The sequence below is a fragment of the Nerophis lumbriciformis genome, linkage group LG34 (genome assembly GCF_033978685.3).
Source record: "Nerophis lumbriciformis linkage group LG34, RoL_Nlum_v2.1, whole genome shotgun sequence".
Lineage (NCBI taxonomy): Eukaryota > Metazoa > Chordata > Actinopteri > Syngnathiformes > Syngnathidae > Nerophis > Nerophis lumbriciformis.
The window spans coordinates 20,349,285-20,363,120 of record NC_084581.2 but is presented as its reverse complement, the minus strand read 5'-3'; the positions used below and the strand labels follow the sequence as shown (position 1 = coordinate 20,363,120).

Here is a 13,836-nt window from a genome sequence, read left to right as displayed (position 1 = left end):
GTCAGTGAGTGTGTTACATCCAGGTTGCCAGTTACGCACCGTCATTTCCGTCTAGCTACTGACACTGGTAAAGCTACATGTCAGACCTTGGTAAATCTACAAGGCGTCGTTACGATTGTCAACTTATTCATGACAAAGCCAGGAACAAAACCAGGATTTGTATGGGGGTTGCCTTTGAAAGATGGAAATGATTGAAGGCGGAGAAGATTTTTTTCATCTGACACCAAACTTGCTAATTTCCTCTTTGATAGGTAAGTAAGGCATTTACGTTTTCTTATTACTCGTAATAAATGGAAATGGACATTTCGTATGTAAACTATATTGTCCAATACAGTCTATGATCTTGTCTAACAACGCTAGTATGTTTGTGCAACGAATGCTTAGCATGCTAGCCTGGTCAATGACACATCGACATACAGTATAGGCCAGGAGTCACCAACCTTTTTGAAACCAAGAGCTACTTCTTGGGTACTGATTAATGCGAAGGGCTACCAGTTTGATACACACTTAAATAAATTGCCAGAAATAGCCAATTTGCTCAATTTACCTTTCACTCTATGTTATTATTAATCCATCCATCCATTTTCTACCGCTTATTCCCTTTGGGGTTGCGGGGGGAGCTGGAGCCTATCTCAGCTACAATCGGGCGGAAGGCGGTGTACACCCCTGGACAAGTCGCCACCTCATCGCAGGGCCAACACAGATAGACAGACAACATTCACACTCACATTCACACACTAGGGCCAATTTAGTGTTGCCAATCAACCTATCCCCAGGTGCATGTCTTTGGAGGTGGGAGGAAGCCGGAGTACCCGGAGGGAACCCACGCAGTCACAGGGAGAACATGCAAACTCCATACAGAAAGATCCCGAGCCTGGGATTGAACCCAAAACTACTCAGGTCCTTCGTATAATAATTAATGATATTTATATTTGTGGAAACACTGATCATCTTAATGATTTCTCACAATAAATATATATAGAAACAGATAAATATAATTTTGCAACACTTTATTTTTATATTTTCTCTAAGTGCACATTTTTCAAATTGAACATTTTCAAATGATCACTTCTAAGACAGTCTTGTGAAATCACAATATCCCATTTTAACTAGCTAGCCACTAAAATGTTTTAACAAGTCATGAATTACTTTGCACCATGTTTGTACAAATAATAACAATAATAACTCATGTAAAATACAAAAGTCAACTCTCAAATTTTTAAATAAATTATGTCACACACACACCAAATCTGAAATCTGTTATCTGTTTCTTTGTCAGTTAGTGAAGGCCAAGTCTTTAAAATATTTTCTTGGATTTTCAAATTCTATTTGAGTTTTGTCTCTCTTAGAATTAAAAATGTCGAGCAAAGCGAGACCAGCTTGCTAGTAAATAAATAAAATTTAAAAAATAGAGGCAGCTCACTGGTAAGTGCTGCTATTTGAGCTATTTTTAGAACAGGCCAGCGGGCTACTCATCTGGTCCTTACGGGCTACCTGGTGCCCGCGGGCACCGCGTTGGTGACACCTGGTATAGGCTAATGGGGGAAATATATGCCCGTTAGCCTGTATGTTGATGTGTAATTGAACTGACAGGGCAAAATATGTTTTCGACAAATAAAACCAATGTGGATATGGGTAGTGTCAGTGCCTATTTCCTTCTCAGTATACTGATTCGCTGATGAAATGGGTTCCAACATTAGCATGGCTATCATGGCAATGTGAAACGTATGGAGACAGCCAAATCACATGATAAAATAATTCCTCATTCGTATTTGCATATTGTGGAATACATGTACCAAGTTATACGGCAATATGAAACGTTTGAAACCGTAGCCTGTAGGCATACCTTGGTAAACTGTCTCCTCTTTAGTTTTGAGCTTACATTAGGCTGCTAAGCGTGCTCTCCTTATTTTCACCAGTATAACCATTGCTAGCATTGGTTGTAGTTCGTTTTAGGCTTTGTTTTCTGATAGAACTGACAATAACCATATGATTGCCATTTGTTGTGATATTGTATGCAGGCATGAAATGTGTTGGTTAGAGATTTGTTATTGACAAAACGCTTGTCTTTTTAGCTGTTATGGTCCCAGGACCTCAACCCCTAGTAAGAGGCAGTGAAAGTTTGAAGTTCCTTGGAGTAACCCAGTTGATCGAGCTGGATTCGGCTGCGTATCTGGCAACCCCAGTCAGGGAAGGGGCGCATGGACTACAACATTTTGACCATGATTGCAGTACCATTTCCGGCCACATTTTTACATATGGCTTCTTTAACTCTGGAAATAACTCATAGCAAAGTACTAAGGTGGTATCCGCGGGGCTCCTCCTTCTCTCCTTTTCCCTCTCTGCTCATCTTTAGCCAGCAAGGGTTTACAATAGCAGTAAAAGCGATGTTAAATGTTCACTTATCCGTTTCATTTGTTATTTATATACATTTCAAATTGTTTTCTACATTATACAACTATAATAGTTCTCTATAAAAGGACATTAGTGTTTATATTTTTGGTTGTCTGGAATGGATTAATTGGGTTTGCGTTGTTTATCAGAAAAAATGTTTTCGTTTTATTTTGTCTGATCTTGTGGAACGATTAGATAAGAAAACCGAGGCACGGTACTGCAACCTTTATTCTATAGTAATGTACTGTATATATTTATCGTGGATAAATTCTACAAAATATATCATTTAATATTATCACGAAGATGCATTAGTGCAATTTAGAGTCTCACGTTGCTACTCTCTGCAGTTGAGTAAATATTTGTGTGACGGAGTGCAGCGAAAATAATTTTTGGAGGAAATGCCCAGATTTTCTTCACCTAATGCTGATTGTTTGCAGTCAAGCTTTACGCTAAGTTGCCTTGAGGGAGGATGCATCCTTTCCTCCGGCTGCCCCACCCTTCCTCACTTTCTTTCCTGACCCACTTATCACCCAGCTTTACATGTCACAGCACCGCTAACAGCCTCTGCGGGTGCAGAATGTAAAAAGCTGGCGCTCTTGTTCTATAAACATGCTGTATGGGGATGGAGGGGGTTTGGCAAAACCTCGTCAACTTGATGAATTAGCCTGCATGACCCGACTGTTTTGTGTCGCAGGTGATCAGGAAAGGCGAGGTGAGCTGCTGCTGGATCTGCACCACTTGCAAAGAGAATGAGATTGTCCAGGATGAATTCACCTGCAAGGCCTGTGACTTGGGATGGTGGCCTGATGATGACTTGGCAGGTAGGAAGGACTAAAGTTAGCGCTTTGTCCTCTTTCTTTAAAACACATCGCCTTCAGAACAGAGACATTCTCTGCCCTTCCTGCTCTTTGCCTTAATGTGACCATCACTTGTTTTGACAGCGATGTATTGAGCTGAGCTCTCATTTCCCATGTGTAAAATGCTATTTTTATGTGTCACTAGTCTATCACTCACATTACATTTTGCTGTCAGCCTTCTGCAGTTGGTGTGTGCATTCCAATGAAGTCAGAAGTTCACACAATGTTATTGTGCATCAAAGCTTTTTTTCTTCCTAATCATTCACTTACGACTCACTGTATTGTCTGTCACAAAATATTGGACTTTTTCCCCTTTTAGAAGATAAAATGTGACAGACAAGCTGATAATGTTGTGGCATTGCTTGCCTGAAGCTCACAGTTCTTACTAATCAATCAGATTGCTCTAATGTTATTCACATATGCATGGTACACAAATATTTTCAAGTATTCAAGGAACTTTTTTATACCATCACGTATGAGACTGCACTAGATTTAGTCCCTGATGTCCAGATTTAGCCCAATGTGTATTACAGTGAATAGAGTAGAATAGAAATAGAGTCAGTTCTAGTTAGCACAGGTTAAATAGAAAATAATAAATAAAACAACAGAAAATATCATGGACCTGTAGTGCAAATATAATTTAAACACAATGATAGAGTAGCAAACCAAATAAAAGACCAGTTCAGCGCAGGGTCAATCAATCAATCAATCAATCAATCAATGTTTATTTATATAGCCCTAAATCACAAGTGTCTCAAAGGGCTGCACAAGCCACAATGACATCCTCGGTTCAGATCCCACATCAGGGCAAGGAAAAACTCAACCCATGGCCAGTTATGCAAATGAGACAATGACTTTGACTTCCCTGGAGAATTTAACAGGACAACTTCATAATATTGTAGCTTTTTATTGTTTAGCAGAGAGAGACTACAGTACATGTACAGTATATTGACTTCAATGCATTTTAGAAGAGAAATAATTTCCACAAACTGTCCTTTTCATTTCCTTTCCATGGTCTGCATTAAACACAATATGGCATTGGTTCTTGGATATGTGTTTGCTCAAAGGGATCTTGCAAGAGTTGCCCCTCACAGTGCTTCCTTTGTGTGTCCTAATCTATCTTTGGTGTCTTATCTCCTGCCTACTCACACCTTCTCTTCTTGTGCAAACAGGCTGCCAGCCTCTGCCTCTCAAGTATCTTGACTGGGCAGATGTGGAATCCATTGTCGCCGTGGTGTTCTCCTGTGTGGGCATCCTCATCACCTCCTTTGTCACCTTCATCTTCATCCAGTACCGCGACACTCCCGTGGTGAAGTCGTCCAGCCGGGAGCTCTGCTACATCATCCTGGCGGGCATATTCTTGGGCTACATCTGTCCGTTCACCTTGATCGCCCGGCCCACCGTGGCGTCCTGTTACATGCAGCGCCTCCTGGTGGGTTTGTCATCAGCAATGTGCTACTCGGCACTGGTGACCAAGACCAATCGCATTGCTCGCATCCTGGCAGGCAGCAAGAAGAAGATCTGCACCCGGAAGCCACGCTTCATGAGCGCCTGGGCACAGGTGATCATCGCCTTCATGTTGATCAGTGTGCAGCTCACTCTGGAGATCACGCTCATCATTCTGGAGCCGCCTGAACCCATCAAGTCATACCCCAGCATACGTGAGGTCTACCTCATCTGCAATACCAGCAATATTGGCATGGTGGCACCCCTGGGCTACAACAGCCTACTCATCATGAGCTGCACCTATTACGCCTTCAAGACGCGGAACGTCCCGGCCAATTTTAACGAAGCTAAATACATTGCCTTCACCATGTACACAACCTGCATCATCTGGCTAGCCTTTGTGCCCATCTACTTTGGCTCCAACTACAAAATCATCACCACCTCCTTCTCCGTCAGCCTCAGCGTCACCGTGGCACTGGGCTGCATGTTCACTCCCAAGATGTACATTATTATTGCCAAGCCGGAGAGGAACGTCCGAAGCGCCTTCACCACCTCCGACGTGGTACGAATGCATGTCGGCGACGGGAAGTCTGCGGCAGCCTGCGGCACCAACAGCTTCCTCAATATGTTCCGCAAGAAGAAGCCTGGATCTGGCAACGCAAAGTGAGTCTATCTTTACGTTGTTTAACTACATGTTGCTACCGAAAACTCAAATGATGCAGGAGAAGACCTTTAAACAATCCATTGATCTAAATTCAACACTAACATTCCTATGGGTAGCATATGCTAGCCCAGGCCTGGGCAATTATTTTGACTCGGGGGGCCAAATTTAGAGAAAAAAATGTGCCTGGGGGCCGTTATATTTATTTTTAGGAACGCTAACACAAATCCTCACAATAATGTCTGATTGAATGCTAAAAACTTTATGACAGACCGCCTTAAAAACGGAATGGAATGACATTTTTTTTAACTAAATGAAACACCCAGAATGTACATGAAAATACAGAATGTGTGGTTTATAATATTAACTATTCATGATAAAACACTGAATATTGACAACATATGAACGTCACACCCCCTTCCGATCGACATATTTTAAAATCAAGCGAAACGCAACAAAAAACCCTTCACGCAGCCTTCGCTCCTCCAACGCCAACCTCCTCTCACCACCACTCAGAACCAAGCTCCGGACCTGGGGTGATAGAGCCTTCTCTATCTCTGCTCCCATCCTCTGGAACTCTCTCCCCAAACCCATCCGTGACCGCTCAGACCTTCCTACCTTCAAAAGCCTTCTCAAAATACACCTCTTCAGATCTGCTTTTAATTGATTGATGTGATTAGTGTTCTGTGTCTTGTAATGTCCCGTCTTGTAATGTCCAGTGTTATTATGTATTTTACTATGTACTGCTTTTACATTTCCTGTTTTATGTACTATTACTTTGAACTGTTTTATATTTTAATTTTTATCCTGTAAAGCGTCTTTGAGTACCCTGAAAAGTGCTATACCAAATAAAATGTATTATAATTGTTATTATTATTGTAAAAATGCAACAAACACAGCAAAATATGAACGCGAAGGGTAAAAAATAAACCCACCTACAATCTGATACATCACTAAGCTTTAGAAATTTGTTGTAAAAATCTCCTTCCGCGTCTGTCCTTGACACCCGCATTTCAGGCTGGCCGCTCTGGAAACGCTCCCCACCCACACTGCTTGGTGCCTCGTCTGAGCTGCTGTGACTTAGATTACCATAGTAACTAATTAGATTACCAAAGTAACTAGTATATCATGCAAAAGCGCAGATTCCAACCATTTAAATACTTTGTATAGTTCATGGGTCGGCAACCTTCACCACTCAAAGAGCCATTTTGACCCGTTTCACAAATTCAAGAAAACAATGGGAGCCGCAAAACTCTTTTGAAATTTAAAATGAAATAACACTGCATACAAAGTTTTTTTTTTGCTTTGTGTTATGTATAAACCAGACACGCGGCCCGCGAGACGTTATTTTGTGGCCCGCACCTTAATATGAAAATTTAATGTTAGTCCGGCCCGCGAGTTTTATATGAATGGCGCTTGACAGCGTCATACTTACCAACACTCCCGATTTTTCCGGTAGACTCACGAAATTCAGGGTAATTATTCTATCGAATGTCTGCTGATTTTCACCCAAACAACAATAATAAGGGCGTGCCGTGATGGCACTGTCTTTAACACCCTCTACAACCTGTATAAACAGCGTGCCAACCCAGTTACATGTTTTTTATGAGGCTTCGGCAGATACACTTAAGTGACTGCAAGGCATACTTGCTCAACAGCCATACAGGTTACACTGAGGGTGGCCGTATAAAACAACTTTAACACTGTTACAAATATGCGGCACACTGAACCCAAACCAAAAAATAATTACAAACACATTTCAGGAGAAAATCCGCACCGTAACACAACATAAACACAACAGAACAAATACCCAGAATCCCATGCATCCCTAACACTTCCGGGCTACATTATAAACCCCCGCTACCACCAAACCCCGACCCCTGGTATAGTTCAAGACTTACGGTCATTTGAAATCATCACTGCACATCATAATAGCAGCTACAGTTTCCATCTTAAAGATCTAAAAAAATGATTTGGGAATGTCCGACGGGCCAGATTGAGAATCTTAAAGGGCCGCATGTGGCCCCCGGGCCTTAATTTGCCCAGGTCTACCATAAAGCCTAAGACACTAATGTACAATAAGTACTTATATAGACATAATTGATGTCATGTGAATATGACTGCTTTAAAAGGTCTGATTAGCGCATCATTTGAGTGTTCATGCATGGTTTTGATTGTATGTATGTATGTATGCATGCACTTTTCAATGTATACCACTTTGCACATTAAAACACAGTACCTATTAGATGCAGTAACTAAACACTGATTTATTTACATCACACCCCATTACCAATTACACACACCTATTACGGCGACGCCATGTTGAGCTCTAAATGACACCCTGCATAGTTCACAATGTAAGATACTTAGAGTAAGACTAACTCTTTTGAGATTTACAGCAAATGAGGAGAGGTTGGGTAAAGTAAGGACTTGGGCAGAGTATGACCTTGATATGTTTTACGTGTTACATGTCTCTTTACCTCTTTTTGCTATGTTGTCCCCTTAAATAAGCAGCATATTGGCAAATGTTCATGTATCTCTTTTTCTCTGAATGCCGTATTGCCAACTGAGACACTTTTCATGTTCTTGTACTGCAAAAACATGAGATAGCAGCTATGAGCTTGTTAGCTTCTTAGCGAGTGGAGCCTTTAATGGACGAACTTACCTGAATACATGCAATTCAGGAGTCAACTCGAGTTTTGAGGGACTCTAGAGTAGTAGAAATCGTTGTCTGTTTCTTTGTTGTGTGTTTTCAGCTTATTTTTATACTTTCAAGGATGTTGAAAAATTAGTGTGAACCACCTTTGTATTACTCACATTCCTGTTGAAGTTAAAGGAGAACTGCACTTGTTTTGGAATTCGTTCACTATCCTTATGAGAGACAAGAGGACACAAGTTTTAGTTTTTTTGCATTGTAATTTGTAATAATCGGCTCGTTCTAGGTGGCCAGCAATGCAGCTAATGGGATCAATCCCTTCTGCCTCTAAATCATGATGAAAATGCCTTCAAAAACCACCAACAAAACTTCAATTACGTTCCGTAACCTGTATAATAATCACGCTGTAGCGACATTGTTATTTTAAGAGCAAACACTGAGGAACTCTTTTTCTTGCGTAGTAGCACATCGCCTTGCGACGCCATGCTACGGCATTGGCCGTAAGCTAGCTACGGCAAGTGGTAAGCTAGCTACTGTGTCAACAGCTGAATCGCTTTTGAGTTTATAATGCACAACACAATGCGATAAGACACCAATCTGTACTGACTGAAAAACATTAACAATCATATTACAGTATCTGTAAAGTATTAGCCCACACATTCATTGTGTGTTTGTACACAGCTCGACAGCACATGTACTATAGTTGCAATCACAAGCATGTATCATGTACAATATTATAATGTAGTGACTTACTCGATGGACAGTTGTTTGTTTGGTCCAGCTGGCCCGGAAAGTTTTTTTCCTGTTGATTTTGGGTAAGCACGCCATTTATGTCAGCATAGTTTGGCTCCAAGTTCCACGTTTACACCGTCAAGTCACGCCGACCTCACTCTCTCCGCTTCCGTCTGCTCCAACGTTTCACTCTCTCTTTGTGCTTGCTTCTATAGGTATAAGTAGTTCATCCTCTGTATATTCAGGTTCAAAAAGATAAGGTTGTGAATCCTCATTTGTTCAAACATAGCCATCTTCGTTGTCTGTTACCAAGTATGCATGATTAGAACACACTTGTGGAGGAACACGCATTTGTTAAATATTTTACGTATTCCATATTGTTATGAACATGTCTGTCGCTACATTATGTAAATACTAGCAGCGTGTACATAACAGGTTGATGGACGGTTTTGTAGTTGTTTTTGAGGACTTTGAAGGCTACAATGGTGACATAACAATGGTAACATTAACCGAATTTTGCAAACATTTTTTTTAATAGTCTTTAGAATCCTAAAAACAAAAACAAAACGTGTGTCCTTGGCTCTCATAATGATTGTGAATGATTGTCAAAATTTTAAGAAAGTGCAGTTCCCCTTTAATACTTAGGGCCTGATTTACTAAATGTTTCCGTGTACTAAAACACGTGCAAGCTGATCAACTAAACGTGTGCAAAATGGATTGCGTCTCTGAAGTGAGCAGAATAAGGTGTGCAATCCATTTTGCGTCTTTTTCTAGATTAATATGCAAAATATACGCTAATTATCAAAACGCTCACAATCCTGGGAGGAGAAGATGCAAACATATTTATCAACACTTATCACCGTTCTGCGAGCACTATTCAGCGTTTTATTTAGCATGTATGAAACGTATAAGCAAACTGACAATTACATACACAGCTGTGACTAAGGATATGTGTGTGTCAACAAATTTGGACTGTCAGGAAATAAATATTAGACATATCGTCCATTCAGCAATTTCGTTTTATAATTCCTAGCTTCTGGATTAAAACTGATTCAAGTGATGAGTTATAGTGTCTGTTGGTGTTTTATATAAAATGTGTTTGTTTTTTTAGTCAAGAAATATATCTCCTATATGAAAATGTCTTTTATTATGCATTTTCTGTGTTTGAGTCATTTCAGACGCACGTAATGCGCTGCGAGAATGTGATCCAGAGCCTCACGCACAAAATTGTGTGTTAAAAATGTTTCTGTTGTTGAGTTTGCGATTCATAAAAGTGTTTTCAGATTTAGATTATTGATACTGCTCGTTCAAAACATCGCGCACAGGTAGGAGCAGCCCTCTATAATTTTATACTGCATGCTTGTTGGCTTAGGAGCTGACTACAACAAAAGTATTTGAAGCATTTTGTTGTCTTATAGTGTTTATGGCATTGTTTTTTTCACATACAATGTATATTATTAACATATGTCGCATATGAAAAAACGTCCTGAGCACAGTAAGTGTAGCTTATCTCCCATGCACTTTCAGCGATGAGAAAAAAAGTGGGTTTCAATGCAGATGCACTGCATGACTTTCCGAAATGCTAATAAAAAGTGAATACATAGGACAATCCCACAGGTCTGATAACGTGAATGTGCAGTAATAGAGAGTGTCTCTGTTGTGATGCCCTGTATAGTACACGCAAAATCGTAATTTAAAGAGAAACTGCACTTTTATGGGAATTTTGCCTATCATTCACAATCATTATGAAAGACATGAGGACGGATGTATATTGTTTTAAATGCATTCTAAATATTGATTTGGTGCGATCAAAAGTCAATAAGGTTGTATATATATATGATGTAAGTATACATGTGATGTAGTAACAGGCACACTTATATTAACATTTGATATTTACGTATTTTGATTATTTCAAGCGTACGCGGCACATTAATTTAAAAAACGCATCACGACGTTCGCTTTTTTAATTTTTTTACCAACATCACTGATTTCTGCTCACTGCAGACTTCATGAGAGCCAACAGACATATTAAAACATCACTTACTGTATAATTTCTGCTGTCATTGGGATGCCGACTGCTAGGATGTTCATAACGTGCGGTCACTTATAGAATCTTGCTATATTCCCGTTTTAAATAAAGAATGACTCATAATCACTGCGAAGAAAAGAGGGTTGGAACAAGCATCTTTTCGTGTTGTTCTCGCCATTTCCGGGCCTAAATTGGCTGTCAAAGTGTACCAACTTGTCAAAATATGTCCTCCTCCTTCTACTGTACAGGTGAGAGGCATGATTTATGATCTACAACAGGGGTCCCCAAACTTTTTGACTCGGGGGCCACATTGGGTTAAAAAAATGTGGCGGGGGGGCAGGCTGTATATATATATATATATATATATATATATATATATATATATATATATATATATATCTCTACATATTCCGAGCTCGATGATGTCACGTTATCGATGGGAAAATGCATATTCAGACTATATGATTTGCCTGAGCGGCTAGGAGACACCAAGAGTAACAAGCGGTAGAAAATGGATTAGAAAGGAAAGATTTGAAAAAATAATAATAAAAAAAAATAAAATAAAAAAAGTATTTCTTTATTTTCCATCCATCCATTTTCTACCGCTTGTCCCTTTCGGTGTCGCGGGGGGTGCTGGAGCCTATCTCAGCTGCACACGGGTGGAAGGCGGGGTACACCCTGGACATGTTGCCACCTCATCGCAGGGCCAACACAAATAGACAGACAACATTCACACTCACATCATTTTTTTAAATTGTTCTTGTTTTTTTAAGTGCAACAGCAGCGGTTCAGCAGGCTTGAGTATTCATTGAAAACAAAGCAGATGTTAGATTTAAAGTCAGAGAAAAAACAAAAGTGCATCAAAAGGAAATGGCTCTAAAACAATATCACTTTCATCATCTTTTGGAATACAAGGACCGCTTGTTTGAACATTTGATTTGTCAAGTCACGAAATGCAAATGGGTTATTGTCGGCGTTTTGTTTTTTTATGGGGTTTTATGGGCGGAATATAGGACCTCTCATTGGCTCCGCTGTAATTTACATTTATTTACAAGTTAGAATGCATTGGAAACAAATCCGTCCGTTGTCATGTCTCTCATAATGATTGTGAACGATAGGCAAAATTCCAAAAACAAGTGTTTAAATAAGGCGGTCTGCACCACTTAGTAGATCACATGAAACACGCCCACTAATAGCACATGCTATTTTATTGTTTGCACAAGCTGTTTAGGTATTTAGATCTTAGTAAATCAGGCCCTGAGTGTTTTGGTGTTTTCACATTGTAATAGAATAAGAGGTTATTTTACCCATTTTACACTTGAATAATAAATGCTCGTAGATTGATGCCTTGAAGAGACCATTTGTAACAAAACAGATGTCAGTCAGTGTGGCAGATTGTGTTCGACCTAAGAGGTTCCACTCTGCTAGTGGTTAGATACGTTATTTACATCAGTAATTGTAATCAGTAAAAGTGTTACTTTGGGTTTTGCTGCTGGCTAAATGTTGTCTCCAAGGAGATGGAGCCCCCCCCCTCCCTGCCGCTTTTGATTTAACCTGAATTAACCTCATATTTAACTTTTCTCAGCATGAACGCCCTTTGCCTTCCCCCAACTAATCACATTAGCGCCACTCCAAGAACATTCCGCACAAACAACTCTGTGGTGTTTTCTGGCCGCTCCCGCCGCCACCGGAGGCGCCAGTTAGTTCATGTAGCAAAGTGCATGCGTCCTCTTAATTGTAATGGGCCGCGCAAACGAGCTGGTGTTTTCGGAGGCAATGGGAAGATCATAATGTTGTAACGCAGCACATTATGAATCATCACGTGTTTGGCGGTCAAAGCTGCTGAATGTCAAGTCATGTGTGTGGGTCACGTCGCCATGCTGCTGCTTTTTCTGCTTTTGGACCTGCGCCCGCCTTTCCCCAGATGGTAACTTGAGTCTTTGTCTCGTTCGTAGTTCTAATGGCAAGTCTGTGTCATGGTCTGAATCAGGTGCAAGACACCCTCCTCCGAAGGGGGGGAATGTGTGGCACAGACTGTCTGTGCATGTGAGGAAACAGGAAGCCGGCTTGAATCAGACGGCGGTCATCAGGCCCCTAACTAACACCCCCGACCCCCACAGTTGTGAGTCCTCCGCCCGCGACCTTGGCACAGACCCTCGCCCCCCTCAAGAAACGCCACACGCAAGGCCCCCGCCCGACCCCCTGGAGGAAGACGACAAGGGCCGCCCCTTTTACGCTGACCCCGGAGAAGGGGCGCAAGGGCCAGCTTCTTATTTGCTCCCTCGCACTCAGGGGACCCTGGTGGAAACACACTGCTCCCACGTCCCTGCACGCATTGACGCCCCCCCGAGGGAGCCTGCCAGTGAGCTTTTGAGCTCAACACGGCCTCCTTTGGCCCCAAAAGGGCGACCATTTGAGGAGTCCAACTACGAGGAGCTGAACCTTTTGCACGAATACATTTACGACGCCAAGGAGGAACGGGTCAGGGGCGTACCTCGCAACATGGAGGACACCCTTGCTCTGTCCCCACCCTCCCCCTTCAGAGACTCCGTGTGTTCAGAGGAGTCCAACCCCGAGTCCCCCACCCTGGAGTCCATGCTCGGGGGTCCCAACACCGCTAACATCCTCCGAGACTTTGCACACAGCTCCTCAACACTGTGAGAAGCAAAACAAAAAACAGTGAGCACACTTTATTTTACTTTTATTTCTTCTATTTCTTTCATGCTTTGCTTGCTCGTGTTTTTAGTTCCGGCTCCGTTAAAAGTCAGCAGACAGCCTAACAACAATGACAGTGCCAAAAGTCAGCAGCTCTCATGCCAGGATCATGCAAAAGTATATGGACACCATGAGGTCTGATCTTGATCGCATACTGTAGTAAAACTAGTAATTTGGACACATACAACACATTCTACATTATAAAGGTTGCCGCACAGGCCAGGGAAATTACAAAACCCAAAACCAGTCAAGTTGGCAAATCGTAAATAAAAACAGAATGCAATGATTTCCAAATCATTTTCAACTTATATTCAATTGAATAGACTGCAAAGACAAGATATTTAAT

At 41.2% G+C, this 13,836-nt stretch overlaps 1 protein-coding gene across 2 annotated transcripts in view; it reads left to right on the top strand.

Annotated features, from left to right (window-relative positions):
• The window catches only part of grm1a (glutamate receptor, metabotropic 1a), a 59,864-nt gene extending 46,271 nt beyond the window's left edge, over window positions 1-13,593 (top strand). The window contains exons 7-9 of one of the 2 annotated variants that reach the window (XM_061929531.2): window positions 3,089-3,215; window positions 4,424-5,360; window positions 12,731-13,593. In XM_061929531.2, the coding sequence (XP_061785515.1) occupies window positions 3,089-3,215; window positions 4,424-5,360; window positions 12,731-13,436 (1,770 nt within the window). In that variant the 3' untranslated portion in view covers window positions 13,437-13,593. The remainder of the gene's footprint in view (window positions 1-3,088; window positions 3,216-4,423; window positions 5,361-12,730) is intronic. The other variant, XM_061929532.2, reaches the window with a different exon arrangement.
• Window positions 13,594-13,836: the final 243 nt, after the last annotated feature.